Genomic DNA, 13,193 nt, shown 5'->3' on the forward strand with positions numbered 1-13,193 from the left:
AAATCTGTGCAACCAAGTAAATTTGCAGTAGTCTATCAGTAGTTTTGCTGGGCAGAAACCCCATCTGTCTCTAACTAGTTTCTTTAAGCGCTTGGCAGGCACTAAAAAAGGTGTAAGTGGGTGCCATACATGTTAGGGATTCCTAGTCTAAATAAATGACTGAAATTCGTCTTTAAGTTTCTGTTGGTAGAATTCCAAAATACATGCTGTAACATCATTACACAATTGCAATATGTAATTGTGATTTTCAGTTGTCCAAACTATGGTTGGATTAACCTAGTATTTTACATGGACTAGTGATGACTTCTGGAAAGAGAAAAACCATAGAATCATAGAGTTGGAAGAGACCCCAAGGGCCATCAAGTCCAATTCCCTGCCATGCAGGAATACACAATCAAAAGCACTCCTGACAGATGGGAATCCAGCCTTTGTTTAAAACCTCAACAGAAGGAGACTCCACCAACCCTCAAAGGCAATGTAGTCCACTGTCAAACAGCCCTTACTGTTAGAAAGTTCTTCCTAATGTTTAGATGGAATCTCTGTTCCTGTACCTTTGCTCCTTGTCCTAGTCTCTGGAACAACAGAAAACAAACTTGCTTTCTCTTCAACATGACATTCCTTCAGATATTTAAACATGGGTATCATGTCACCCTTAACCTTCTCTTCTCCAGATTAAACATACCCAGCTCTCTTAACTCTCTCCTCATACGGCATGAATTCCAGAACTTTTACCATTTTGGTCACCCTCCTCTGGACCCATTCCAGTTTGTCAATATCCTTCTTGAACTGCAGTGCCCAGAACTGGACATAGTATTCCAGGGGGAGGGGGAATTTTAATCTGGAATATTGGACGCCAACTATGCCATTTATTATGATGTATTGCATCATTTAGATTTTTAGCTTTTATCGCTGCTTTAAATGTTTGATTGTTTTATACTGTTATTTTATATGCTGTACACCGCCCAGAGCCCTTCGGGGATGGGGCGGTATAAAAGCCTAATTAAATAAATAAATAAAATAAATAAGTGAGGTCTGACCAATGCAGAATAGAGTGATACTATTATGTCCCTTGTTTTAGGTGCTGATCTTAGTGCTGTATTCCAATTGATGCAGTCCAGAATTGCATTAGCTAACTCATGTTCAGCTTGTGGTCTACTAAGATCCCAGATCCCTTTCACACGTACTGTTGTCAAGCCAGGTGTCACCCATCCTGTACCTGTGCATTTCATTTTTTCTGCCTGTGTGGTATTTTACATCTATCCCTGTTAAAATTCATTTTGTTAGATTGGACCCAGGTCTCTAATCTGTCCAGGTCATTTTGAATTCTGACCCTGGCTTCTGGGGTATTAGCTACCCCTCCTAATTTGATGTCATCTGCAGATTTGATTAGCATGCCCTCTGTTCCATCATCCAAGAAGTCATTGACTAAAATTTTGAATAGCACTGGGCTCAGGACAGAAACTGTCCAGGTGAAGAAGAGCCATTGGTGAACACCCTTTTGGTTCGGTCAATCAGTGTAAGACCTAAAATTAAGGGGGGAGTAGAGTTATTGCCCCTCTCGACCTTGCACAATTGGAAGAAGCTTCACACCTGTTCTGGTGTAACTGCATTTTATGCCAGCATAAATGGCATTTATGCCGGTGCCAGAACACACAACCTCCTGAGGGGTTTTGCCCCTCCCTAAGGATTGCACTCTATCTCTCTTCTTTTATCAAGTTGCAGGAAAGCTATGGAGTAACTTAGCCAATATCTAGAGGCTGTGAAACTAAATGAGGGGTAAATAAACTAAAACACACAGTGGTGCTGTGGGTCATGGGTAAAACTGATCCTGAAATAGGCACAGGATGGGGTGGCATCTTAAAAGAACAAGCTCATAGTTTGGGTGTACTCTTAGACGTCTAATTAACTCAGATGCCCAAGTAGGTAGTCCAGGTTGTGTTTTTCCAACATAAGGTGATATCCCAGCTACTGCTTTTTCTGGGCAAGGCAGACTTCCTGGATGATGGTCACACATCCCTTAGTAACGTCCAGGTCTGTGGGCTGGAGATCCAGCTGATTTGGAAGTTTCAACTGGTTTCGAATGCTATGGCCAGAATGCTTATGAGGTATCATTTTTGTCTTATGATCAGTGGGAATCCACATGATGGCTTTCTTGGCAGCTACTTCTGCCTGTGGAACTAATTCCATTCTGCACTGTGAACGGCTTTTTTTTAACAGCTAAAACATTGTTTATTTCAGAAGGCTTTAAAAACAAATTCTGGCATTTGTTTTCAAAGTCTGGTGGTTGAATTTTTCAATATTGATTTTGTGTGACTTTTAAAATATTTTATAAGTTGCCTTGAAGTATTTATTTCAATAGAAAAGGAGGGTATCAATATTTCCAATGCCTTCTTGTACATGCTTCGCTTATTTCAGTCTATTGTGCTTTCAGGGGTGCTGTGGGCTTGTTTTTAGAATATTTAAGGTTTTTTTGTTAGACATATTTTCTTCTGGAAAACTGAAAAATAGCGAATTCTCTGATGGCTACAGACTTAGCACCCCTTAGTTGTTTTCAGGGTTAAGAACCATGATGAAAGAACTTTTCTCTCAAAATCCCATGAACACATGAAGCTGCCTTATACTGAACCAGATCTTTGGTCCTTTGAAGTCAGAATTGTCTACTTAGACTGGCAGCAGCTCTCCCAGAAGATCTCAGTCAGAGGTCTTTCACCTCACCTCCTTTAGCTGGAGATGCCGGGGATTGAACCTGGAAAATTCAGCACGCCAAGCAGATTCTCTACCACTGAGCCCCAGCCCCTCCTTTAAAGTAGATCCAGTCACTTTCACATGGAGCTGCCTCATATTGAATTGACTTCTCCTCCTCATCCTCCTCCTATTTAATTAATTAATTAATTAATTAATTAATTAATTAATTAATTTACTAGACCGTCCTACCCCCAAAGGGCTCAGGGCAGTGCACAATAAAACCAACAACAAACAATATAACATAATGTAACAATAAAAATCAAAAGTGCATTAAAATCCATTAAAACAGTAGCAATATCATAACACGCAAAAAACCCTGTTTTAAAGAGGCGTCCGAATCAAACTCCCTACTCCATACCCCCTTGGGAGGGGGCCTGCAGATTGCCACAGATGGTATGTCCAGATGGTACATGGGGCATCAGGAGGAAGTGGACAATCTGCGGCTAGCCTCTCTGAAGGCCCGGTGGAACAACTCAGTTTTGCTGGCCCTGCAGAGCTCACCAACGTCCTGCAGGGCCCGAACAGTTGGAGAAAGAGCGTTCCACCAGGCGGGGGCCAGGGCCAAAAAAATTATGGTCCGTATTGGTCTACTCAGACTGGTAGCAGCTCTACAGAGTCTCAGGCAGGTGATCTTTCGCATCACCTATTTCCTAGTCCTTTTAGCTGGAGGTGCCAGAGATTGAGTCTGGAACTTTCTGCATGTCGGGAAGAATCTAGTCCACTGAACCGCAAGTTCTCCTATAGTTTTTCTGAAAGTCCTTTCATCACACGTCTTCCTTTTGTCCCCTTCTTCCCATGCCCTACCACATTAGAAAACGATTTTGAAACTCTGTTGAGCTGGGAAAAAAGTAGCTTGAAATGAGGAGCGCTACTGAAGGCAAGTTGGTGAATGAAAGCCCCACTAAGCACAAAGAAACCACAGCTAGTGTCATATCATTGATTTTTAGTGAATTTGGAGAATGCATTCACATATCTGAATAAGTTTCTCTGTGTAAATGTAAACAATGGTCAATGCTTAACATTGGTACATAGAGGATATTTAATAACTGCATATCATACTCCCTGTGCAGGAGAGTCACTGAAAATCTAGGACAAAAAGAATTGGTAGAGTGACTTGGGTTTATATTTAAACTAGAAATGTTAGCCCATAATCTTCTGTCTACCTTCTAGTAAATGAGCCTTTTTTTCCACAGTATATCTTATTACATTTCAAAGGGCAGGTTAGGTTATAATTTTTGTTCTAGTCACTTTCATCCTTCCTCCAGCAGTAATGAAAGATTTGGCTGAGACGCTTTAAGAGTCAGTCTTCCAGCTTTAACTTTCCATAGGTCTTTGCCAGGTAATAACTCTGAAATATCTCTTTTTACTGAGAACTCCTCCAAAAGGTGCAGCTGCGTGCCGGTTTCATCTTGCAGTTTGTAGCTGTGTTGGCAAAGCTTAGATACAAGGTATGTTTGTCAGCTCCCACACGTTGCTCTGCTAAATGCTGTCCAGGCCTGTCGCTACTAGTGAGAGAGAAGAGCCTGTGGATTGGAGGGAACTACAACTTCTGTGTCATCTGATTGGTTATCACTGTAGCGAGGTAAAAATAGAACCTGTGTAAAATCCTGCATTTCTGACATGTCATCAGAAGCCTCCCTTAACCTGGGATAAATGCTTAATGACTGCTGGAGAAGGCATTGCTAGCTTTCCAAGACACCATCAGACAGAGGGATATAAAAGAAAAACAATAAAAGTAACCTTTAGTTTTATGTGGAGTGTAATTATGATTACTTTACGTGAAAAACTAATACTGGATTGCAGCAAAGGGATCTGCAAAGTTGCCCAAATTCTGAAGAATGGACTTGGGTCGCCAAGCATCTGTGCTGTGTTACAGCGCACTTCAAAGCAGAAGATAATTTTGAAGTCAGGTATTGGTTGCAAACTTCCTGTCAAGTTTTATTAAATGCATGCCCTCACTGAACATGTCATCTTGAAAGTGTTCAGTTCTCACTGTAATTCTTTTACGTATGTGTTGTCTTCTGCTGTTACATCTAATCTACATCCAGAGCTTGTTTTGGCTTCAGTAGTTGGGATTCTTTTTTCCCTGTCCCCAATCTGTTGCTGTAGGATGTCAGCATTTTGAAAATTAAAAGTGCCCAGAACAAACCTGGTCTTCTTCTGGTTAAATGATATAAAATGGCATTTAGTGTAAAGAATGTTGTAAACTGTTGAACTTGGCTGGCTTAACACTCCCTGGGATTGTTTTGTTTTGCTTTGTTTTACTTTAAATGACTGTAATTAAGGTGGAAATTTTACTATTGAAAATACCATATCGGTATAAGGGTATGGATTGTTGTGCTTGAGACTTGCAGATCAGTACAGCTAGCTGCTGGGGGCAGTCATGTTTTAAAAAATTCAAAATATTGTTATATAGCATCCTGTACCATTATTTCAATGTCAGTGGCCATTTGAATTTCTCATTGAGCACTTCGTCATATTCCATTTTTATTGTTTAATTTTAATGAAATGTCTTACGAATTGGCCTTGGATATGTTAACTTTCAATAACAATAACTTTTACAAAAATTAGTTTTAATTAAGTGGGATTGAAAAATTAGATGAAGCAAAATAAACTGTATGCAACAAAAAGCAAACCAGTTGCAAGAATATGCTCAACTTTATATTTCATTATTTTGCTAAGTACAATAATTATAGCAAGATAAGAAACAATGTTTTAATTTGACAGATGCTATAAAATTACAGTGTGTTTGTATATGTATAGTTTCATGAACACTCATATTAATCCAGTGCAGGTGTCCCTTCCCAAACAGACATTAAATAGTTAAAATTGACCAGAAAAATCCAAGGCTGGCACTCTCAGATAGAGATTGCCTTTTCCTCTACCTTTATCTCCTTTTCAATGTGTTCCAAGGGGGTGTAGTTTTAGAGTACAGTGGCATTAGATGCTGTGAACATTCCACTTGCTTGTTCTGGTTTTTTAGTTGACATATAGCTTCTGTTTTACCTGGTTACAATAAAATGTATACAGAGACATTAAAATTATGTTGGCTTTTGTTTGAAAGTAGACAATAAAAGAGTCATAGCACATATTGTGCATATTGAATTTCTAACTATACTTTGACATTTCTGGAGTGCGTTTGAGGAGCTCAGAAGAATGAGGACATTTGTGATTTGCTTTAGTTGTAGAAGCCACTAGAGGGAGTAAGAGGCTGTATAATTCCCGTTTATCTTTGCCTACACGGATACACGGATACAGCGTCATGGCCAAGTATTTACTGCTCTTGTAGGAAAACCTTACAGACTCACAACTTCAGAAAGAGAGAAAGAGATGTGTGAGTGCGGGAAGGTGGTGCTTGTGGAAGGCGCTGATGTGTAGAGTCACTAGTGGGGAAGCCAGTGGGGAGAAGCAGGGCAATGGAAAAGACTTTCGCTAAGTTCCATTTTGCCCCTATGCTACTGGCAAGGAAAGATTAAACTAGCATTTTCCTCACTGCATTGAGAGAAAAGCGAGGTGTGCCAGTATTCAAAATAAGTAAATAATAATTGTGAGGTATAAGCAGCCAACAACCTATAGAATAGCTGTGTCTCTCTGTGTCAGTCACTAGCTCAGTGCAGCTGACTAGCCTTGGCAGAAATCACAGCATTGTACCCTTTGCCCATAGGAAACTATACATGTAATTTGAAGGAGTTCCCAGTTAGTAAAGGTAGCACGCCTTCCCAAAAGAGACTTTGTAAGGACATCAAAAGGCAGAGAAGCAGGGAAGCTTGGGCAGTAGTTACATTGTATGTCAGTTGGAAGTGAAACGTACATTAAGTGTATAGAGAGAGACCTCAGAACCAGGAAGCAGCAAAGAACAAGATGGAGCATGAGAATGCAGATTTGTGCCATATCTGTCTAGACTGCCCAGTGCAAATGGGTCTTGCATGGAGGAATGATGCAGCATCTTATCATAGGTTAGCATCCTGTTGATGCTCTCTGCTGCTAAGCTCTACACCAGGGGTGGGCAATTATTTTTTCCATGGGGCCGCATAAGAAACAGAAAATATTGTGGAGGGCCGGGCCAAAAGGCTGAACTCAAGCAATGTAGGAATGGGGGCGGACCAAGGCTGACCTACCCAACAGGGCTGCTGTGACAATAAAGCAGACACAAGGGGGACGAACGACCCAATGCAGTGTGGCAACTGGAGTGTCAAGAAGTATAGTAATTGGACCAGACCAGAGTTCAAATCTCCATGGAGGTGTCTGGGTGAACCTGAGCCAGCGGGGCCCACCTCGCTGGGTTGTTGTGAGCACCAAGTAGGCAGGAAGGGAGGAGGATAGGCCAGTGCAGGGCAGAAACAGGGCGATCGGGTGGGGAGGGGTCCCTCTCGGGCACACTGGGCCGGACCGGGCGTGCCTACCTGCCCGGGCTCACCTTGAAGTAGCCGCCCTCGTAGAGCGTTTTGGGGCCCCCGAAGATGGACCACAGAGTCGTAAGGGGCCAGACGGGCCGTCCTCCGGCCCAACCCCCCGCTCAGTGCAGGAACAGCCTAGACGGGCCAGTCAGGGTCATCTGGCGGGCCGGATGTGGCCCGCGGGCCGTATAATGCCCAGGTCTGCTCTACACCATGCCCAGCAGTCATTCCTTATCAGTCACATTTAGTATTGGGGGGGGGGGGGGGGCTGGATTAGGTAAGTAAGCTCAGGAGGAGCTCCATTTGCCTATCAGCGTATTCATGAAGGTATTTATATCAATGAAACCAGATTATTTTGCTAACTCTACAAGAGTATATTTATGATGTTAGGTGTATTTAAAGAGTTTTATGAAAAGGAAAGGTGACAATACCTTGAAAGGTAACAATATCCGGAGCAGAGTTTCTACTTTTGAAAAATTGTTCAAACATAACATTTGATATTTGGGAGTGAAATTTAAAAGTTTTGTTCTAAACCAGTGTAGGATTTTAATACACAAGAACCATTAAGCAAACTGTTTACATAGACCATAGATAAAGAGAATTTGTTCAGTGTTTAAAATTTAACTGACTATATTACATCTCATTACTTCCATAACTTACCTTGTTTCCTCTGTTTCTGTTATATTTTACAGCTTTTACACTTCCAGATCTTTCCGAACAGTTTTCACCCCCTGATATTGCCCCACCGGTCCTTGTCAAGTTAGTGGAAGCCATTGAAAGGAAAGGTATGCAGTGGATGAACAAGGCTAGCTTATTAATTCGTACTATGCTCAATTATTCAGAATAGCATCTTTGAAGAGTTATGTTTTATCAAGCAAGCAGCAGCTATAAATATTAGGAACACATCAGTTACTGCTTAATCTTTGCAGTCATTGCATCCTTGCATATTAATATAAGAATAGAATCCAGTGCCCATGAGTTTCCTGTTTTTCACCAATTAATAATCAAACAGATCTAATTCAGTTTTACTCCATGGATATGCAACTGCTGCTTGATTAATAACTGTTTGGGTTTTTGGAAAATCAGAACATTTAGAAAATTAGTCCAACTTGTATGGTTTGCCAGTTGATTATGTAGCTCGACTGAACTAGATTTTACATTGGCATATTCTACTGTGGATGGGAAAGATTTACAGAAGGTAAAGTCCCCAAATAACTGGTCTTCAAGATTGGGGAAGAGTCTTCAGAAAAGGGGAGCTTGCAGAAATGGTCAGTTCCCCCACTTATTCTGTAAGTCATGGAAATGTTCTTGTGGGGGGAGTTTGGTTGCAGGCCTCCAAAACATATCAAATTCTGTTACTATTCCTGAGGGTCTTTGGCCCCTTCCGCACATGCAGAATAATGCACTTCCAACCTACTTTCACAATTATTTGCAAGTGGATTTTGCCACTCCACACAGTAAAATCCAGCTGCAAAGTGGATTGAAAGTGCATTATTCTTCATGTGCAGAAGGGGCCTTTCTTTGACACCGAAAAGTGGCTGGGGTGTGTGTGTGTGAGAGAGAACTGTAGTGAAGAGGGGAATGGAAACAAAACTCCATTCTGTGAACTCACTCTTCGCATGAGTGTAGGATCTTTTGCTTCCTAGTATAGGATTTAACTGTTTCAATCTGGTAAAAAACCAGTACAAATAAAACGTTTTCTTTCCAGATAGCAATATTTCTGCCCCTGAAAGCAATACAATAAGCCTTTGTTCCCAGAGTTCAATAAAACTGATATTATGCATAACCCCTTCCCCAAGCAGTGAGAAGACTTCAGCTGTGGTTTCATTTGGATAAGAGACAGCTCTAACAACTTACGGTGCCTCTTAATATCTCTACAAGCAGAGCACTGGGAGAAAACAGATTCCTCAGTTTTAGTCAATTCCACTTTAAAAAACGCTTAGGTCTTCAACACTCTGTGTCCAAATTTGCTATGAAGGGTTTCTCTGCTCTTCAATCTAATTGAAGGGTGTCTTCTTCTAACAGCTGGGGGTCAAACATATTGAAGTCCCTTAAATTCCATGAGCTTAGAGATAGGAGACCCATTCAGTGAAATTGTCGAGTAAGTGTATGGAAGCATACCCATTTTCCCCTTAAAGTTTTCTTTCTTCCATCACATTAACCTATCTAGAAGTGCCTCTAGACAGTGCAGCCAAAGGTAAATATTGTGTGTCATTCCCCTGGTCTGCTTTCTTGCATTCCTTCAGCACTTTCCTTGTTTCATGCCTGTTGCCGCCTCCCAAATGGAAAGGCTGAAGTTCAAACAGGCGAGGGCATTAAGGTTGCCAACAGCTTAGAGAAGTAAAATATTCTCGCTGTTATCCTGGCAGGGATTAATGTGTGTAAATGGACATTAATAGGGGATTAATGTGGGTAAACGGGCAGATGAAGCTTTTCATACCATAGAGCTGTGGTGGTGAAGCTATGGCACTCCAGATGTTAATGGACTACAATTCCAATTGGCCATGCTGGCACGGGCTGATGGGAATTGTAGTCCATGACCATCTGGAGTGCTATAGGTTCGCCACCACTGCCATAGTGTTAAATGAAATCACTCATTAAGCCTCTGTTTAAGGGGCAAGACATTTTTTTTCTCTATGTTGCTGGCAACCCTAGTGGGTATTGTTGGCAGCTGGGAGACAGAGTTCTGTTTTCAGTCATTTTCTTTGCAGTCTTTCACCGTTATCCTGGCAGGCACGGCTGCCTAACCTTTGAGGATGGAAAATACACAGCATTTTAATGACCATTTGGATCCTCTGTTTCTCTTAAGTGGAGCCAGTGTTTAATGTCAGCAACATCAAACACATCCTTTGAACAGAAAGCGGCGGGTCAGGTAGCTCCTGAACCTAAAACTGCTGTTGCAAAATGTGCATTTGCTGCATCAGAAGTTCTCTACCAACGCAACTGCTTTGTATCTCCAGCCACCAAATTAAGGCCTTGCACCTATTTCCTGCTTTCAAATGAGGGAGGTTTTAACCAACATGTAGTCTGCTTTCTGTTCCTTCAGTTACCTTCAAAACCAAGGGCTGCATAAAAACTACCAGTTTATATAACATATCAAGAATGGCCTACAGTTCCCCTGGAAAGTTATTCCCACAGTGTGTTTTGCTATGACGCATGTGAGTCGCTGAGGATAGAATAACCCAACACTTCTAATTCTGAACCTGAGACCCAGAGTGCAGATTTTAAAAAATACAAGCAGGGAGAGAGGGTGGGCAAGAGCTGGAAGGCATAGAACAAAGGCAGTTGCTGCTGGGAGAAAGCAAAGAAGAAGTTGGAAGAGCACCAAGATTGGGGCACCGGCCAGAAAGAGGTGGAGGCATTGACGTGCTTTGTCCTTCTTTGCTTTGTCTTCCCCCCCCCCTTTCCTTTGAAAAGAAAGGTGGGCAGCAGCAGCAGTGGCTGGGTGGAATCTGGCTCCCCCCTCCCCTTCTGCACTTGCAGCCCTTCCACCCAGCCAGGAGAGATTTCAGGCAACTGACAGTGACTGGGAAGTGGTGGTTCCCATCTTCCCCTCTCCCCCGCCCACCCTCCCCCCGCACTTGTTAGTTCTTATTATAGCAACATGTTTAATTGAAGTTAAAATATAGAAAGAGACCGAAAATGCTTTCATTGATAAGACCAATCTCTTATGTGTTTTAGGAATGGAGTGTTCAACATTGTACAGAGCACAAGGGTCAAGCAACATTGTGGAATTAAAACAAATTACTGAGTGTGGTAAGTATGTTCATTATAAAAGAACTGGCTGAATTTCAGTATGATTTACTTTCAGGTCACTTCCTTAGGATCACGGTGTTAATGTTTACTGCCTCTGGAATCCAACAAGCTATTTTAAATGTGAACCATAAACGTTTAGATAAAATACTTTCCCAAGAATACTAATGTGGTTACAGTGTTGGTTGTGTTGAATGTATAGTCCTGTAAATTAACTATAAATTTGCAACATTGGTCATAAAAGAAATTATGGCTTTCCCAGAAGTCCCTTGTACAAAGTTAGCTCTGAAGGATTGGCTGGATACAAGATTGGCTGGATACAAGACAGACTTCCTGCCCAAAATTTGGCAGTATTCAAAGAGCAAGCGGATATTTTTTTTTTGTCTTATGTGCTGTTTTTTATGGTTGTGATCTAAAGAACTCCTTTAGTGGGCTATGTAGGCTTTGATTGTAGTTTATGGTAATACAGCCATTGATTACAGGACCTTTTACCAGAACAAGAACTTTCAGCAAGAAGGATGCTGAAACCAGTATAGCAATTTTTTTTACTTAAACGCAATTTTTGTGAGTGTACAACACATTTTTTATTTCACAGTGCTACAGCATTTTTGCAGTGTTTATGGTCTGAGATATCCTTTTGTCTTAGGAAAATGAAAACACACTTCACAAACCAGTGTTTAATTTATAATCAATTTAATCAACGGGACAAGAGTAGTTTAAATCTTAATAGACCTGTTGAAATAATTTGCTGACTCAGCCGACAGTTTTCCTTCAGCTGTTTTTCTTCAGTAAACAAACCCTATTCTTCCAGATGTTACAGGGCTAATAATAATAAAGTATGAACTTTATAAAGTTTGAGAGCCCAGAACTCTAGTGAACATAACTTAAAATAATTGAACTTATATACTGCTAGGAATTACATAATTATTTGGAACTTAAAATTATATTCATTTTTTAAAAAATGTATTCCATATGCTCAGTTTACCCAGGTGTGTGAGTGCATGCATGTGTACAATTGATTATAATTCATTTTTTCATCCTGGCTTTAGGATTAGTTGTTCTACATAGCACTACAAAATATTAGTATGTAAAATGCAGCCCTGTTAAAAATACCTTGAGCTTTCAAGCCCCATAGGAAGATTCCAAAGTGCACCAAAGAATGTTGAAAATATCTGTGAGATCTAGTCACTTCAGAAACATAATGGTCTAGATAAAATATTCACTTTGCTGGACTAGCTATATCAGGGGTGTCAGACAGCTGGCTCACAAGCCTGATAAGCCCTAAGGCAACTCCCTCTGCTAATAATCTGGCATGCTGATCTGGGCTGGTGAGCCTGATCTGGGATGAAACTGCCACTCCAATCACCAGGCTTGGCCCGACCAAGTCACATTTATGTCATATCCAGCCCCCATAACAAATGAGTTGATCTACATGAACTGCAGTCCACTATCAGTATGAAAACCTGTCATATTCTACCTATATACTGTCAGCTGGTATCATCACAATACACCTCTGGAGGTGTCATGGGCCTTCAGGAAAGCTCTTTGGAGGGGCAGGGTGTCCCTGTCCTCTAGCCCTGTTTGGATTGGGCTGTATGAAGCCTTCCTCCAGAGGAAGAACCACCTCCACTGAAATAAGGTTCCTTAGGCTGAAGAAAAGCTTTGCTGAGCAAAGTAGGAGGTTGTAAGCCAGTGTTTTTAGACTGATTGCAATATAAAGCTGAATTCCATTTGGCATCTTTTACGACAGTTTTCTAAACAATTTAAATAATCTGCAAAGTATACATTGAAATCAAATTGAGATATACACCTTGTGTCTGTTGATAAAAATACAGAAGAAAATGTCAAAGGTCTGAAAAGCAAAGCATTGTGTGTTTTTTTCTATCTCCAGATGTTTCAACAGTGGATTTTGATTCCATTGACGTGCAGATTTTATCAGATGCTTTGAAGAGGTACTTTCTGGACCTGCCAAATCCTATAATTCCTGCATCTGTTTACAGTGAAATGATTTCCACAGCACAAGGTAAGAATAAGAAAGCATTGCTCAGCACAGAATTGTCTTAAAATTCTCAGAATCAGTAGTGCAGAGATTAAACGTATTTCAAGTATGGTGTTATTAGTATACTTTAACATTTTTAGATGTTAAAAACCTTAAAACATAATGTTCAAATGGTTGTTCAAGTTAAGAACTTGGCGTACTTGACCCAGTACAATATGTGCGCAAACACTATTTCACCTATCAAGGATTCGTCTCTATGCAGAAAAAGCTAATTGTTAACCTTTTATCAGTACTTGCAA

The 13,193-nt window shown here is 40.9% G+C and overlaps 1 protein-coding gene across 2 annotated transcripts in view; it reads left to right on the top strand.

Annotated features, from left to right (window-relative positions):
- Nucleotides 1-13,193, top strand: part of PIK3R1 (phosphoinositide-3-kinase regulatory subunit 1) — a 63,245-nt gene that overhangs the window by 26,606 nt on the left and 23,446 nt on the right. The window contains exons 1-4 of one of the 2 annotated variants that reach the window (XM_048502884.1): nucleotides 4,496-4,655; nucleotides 7,835-7,927; nucleotides 10,824-10,898; nucleotides 12,787-12,918. In XM_048502884.1, the coding sequence (XP_048358841.1) occupies nucleotides 4,496-4,655; nucleotides 7,835-7,927; nucleotides 10,824-10,898; nucleotides 12,787-12,918 (460 nt within the window). Of the gene's footprint in view, nucleotides 1-4,495; nucleotides 4,656-7,834; nucleotides 7,928-10,823; nucleotides 10,899-12,786; nucleotides 12,919-13,193 lie in introns of those variants that run through there. The other variant, XM_048502883.1, reaches the window with a different exon arrangement.

The sequence above is a fragment of the Sphaerodactylus townsendi genome, linkage group LG07 (assembly GCF_021028975.2).
Source record: "Sphaerodactylus townsendi isolate TG3544 linkage group LG07, MPM_Stown_v2.3, whole genome shotgun sequence".
Taxonomy (NCBI): Eukaryota; Metazoa; Chordata; class Lepidosauria; order Squamata; family Sphaerodactylidae; genus Sphaerodactylus; species Sphaerodactylus townsendi.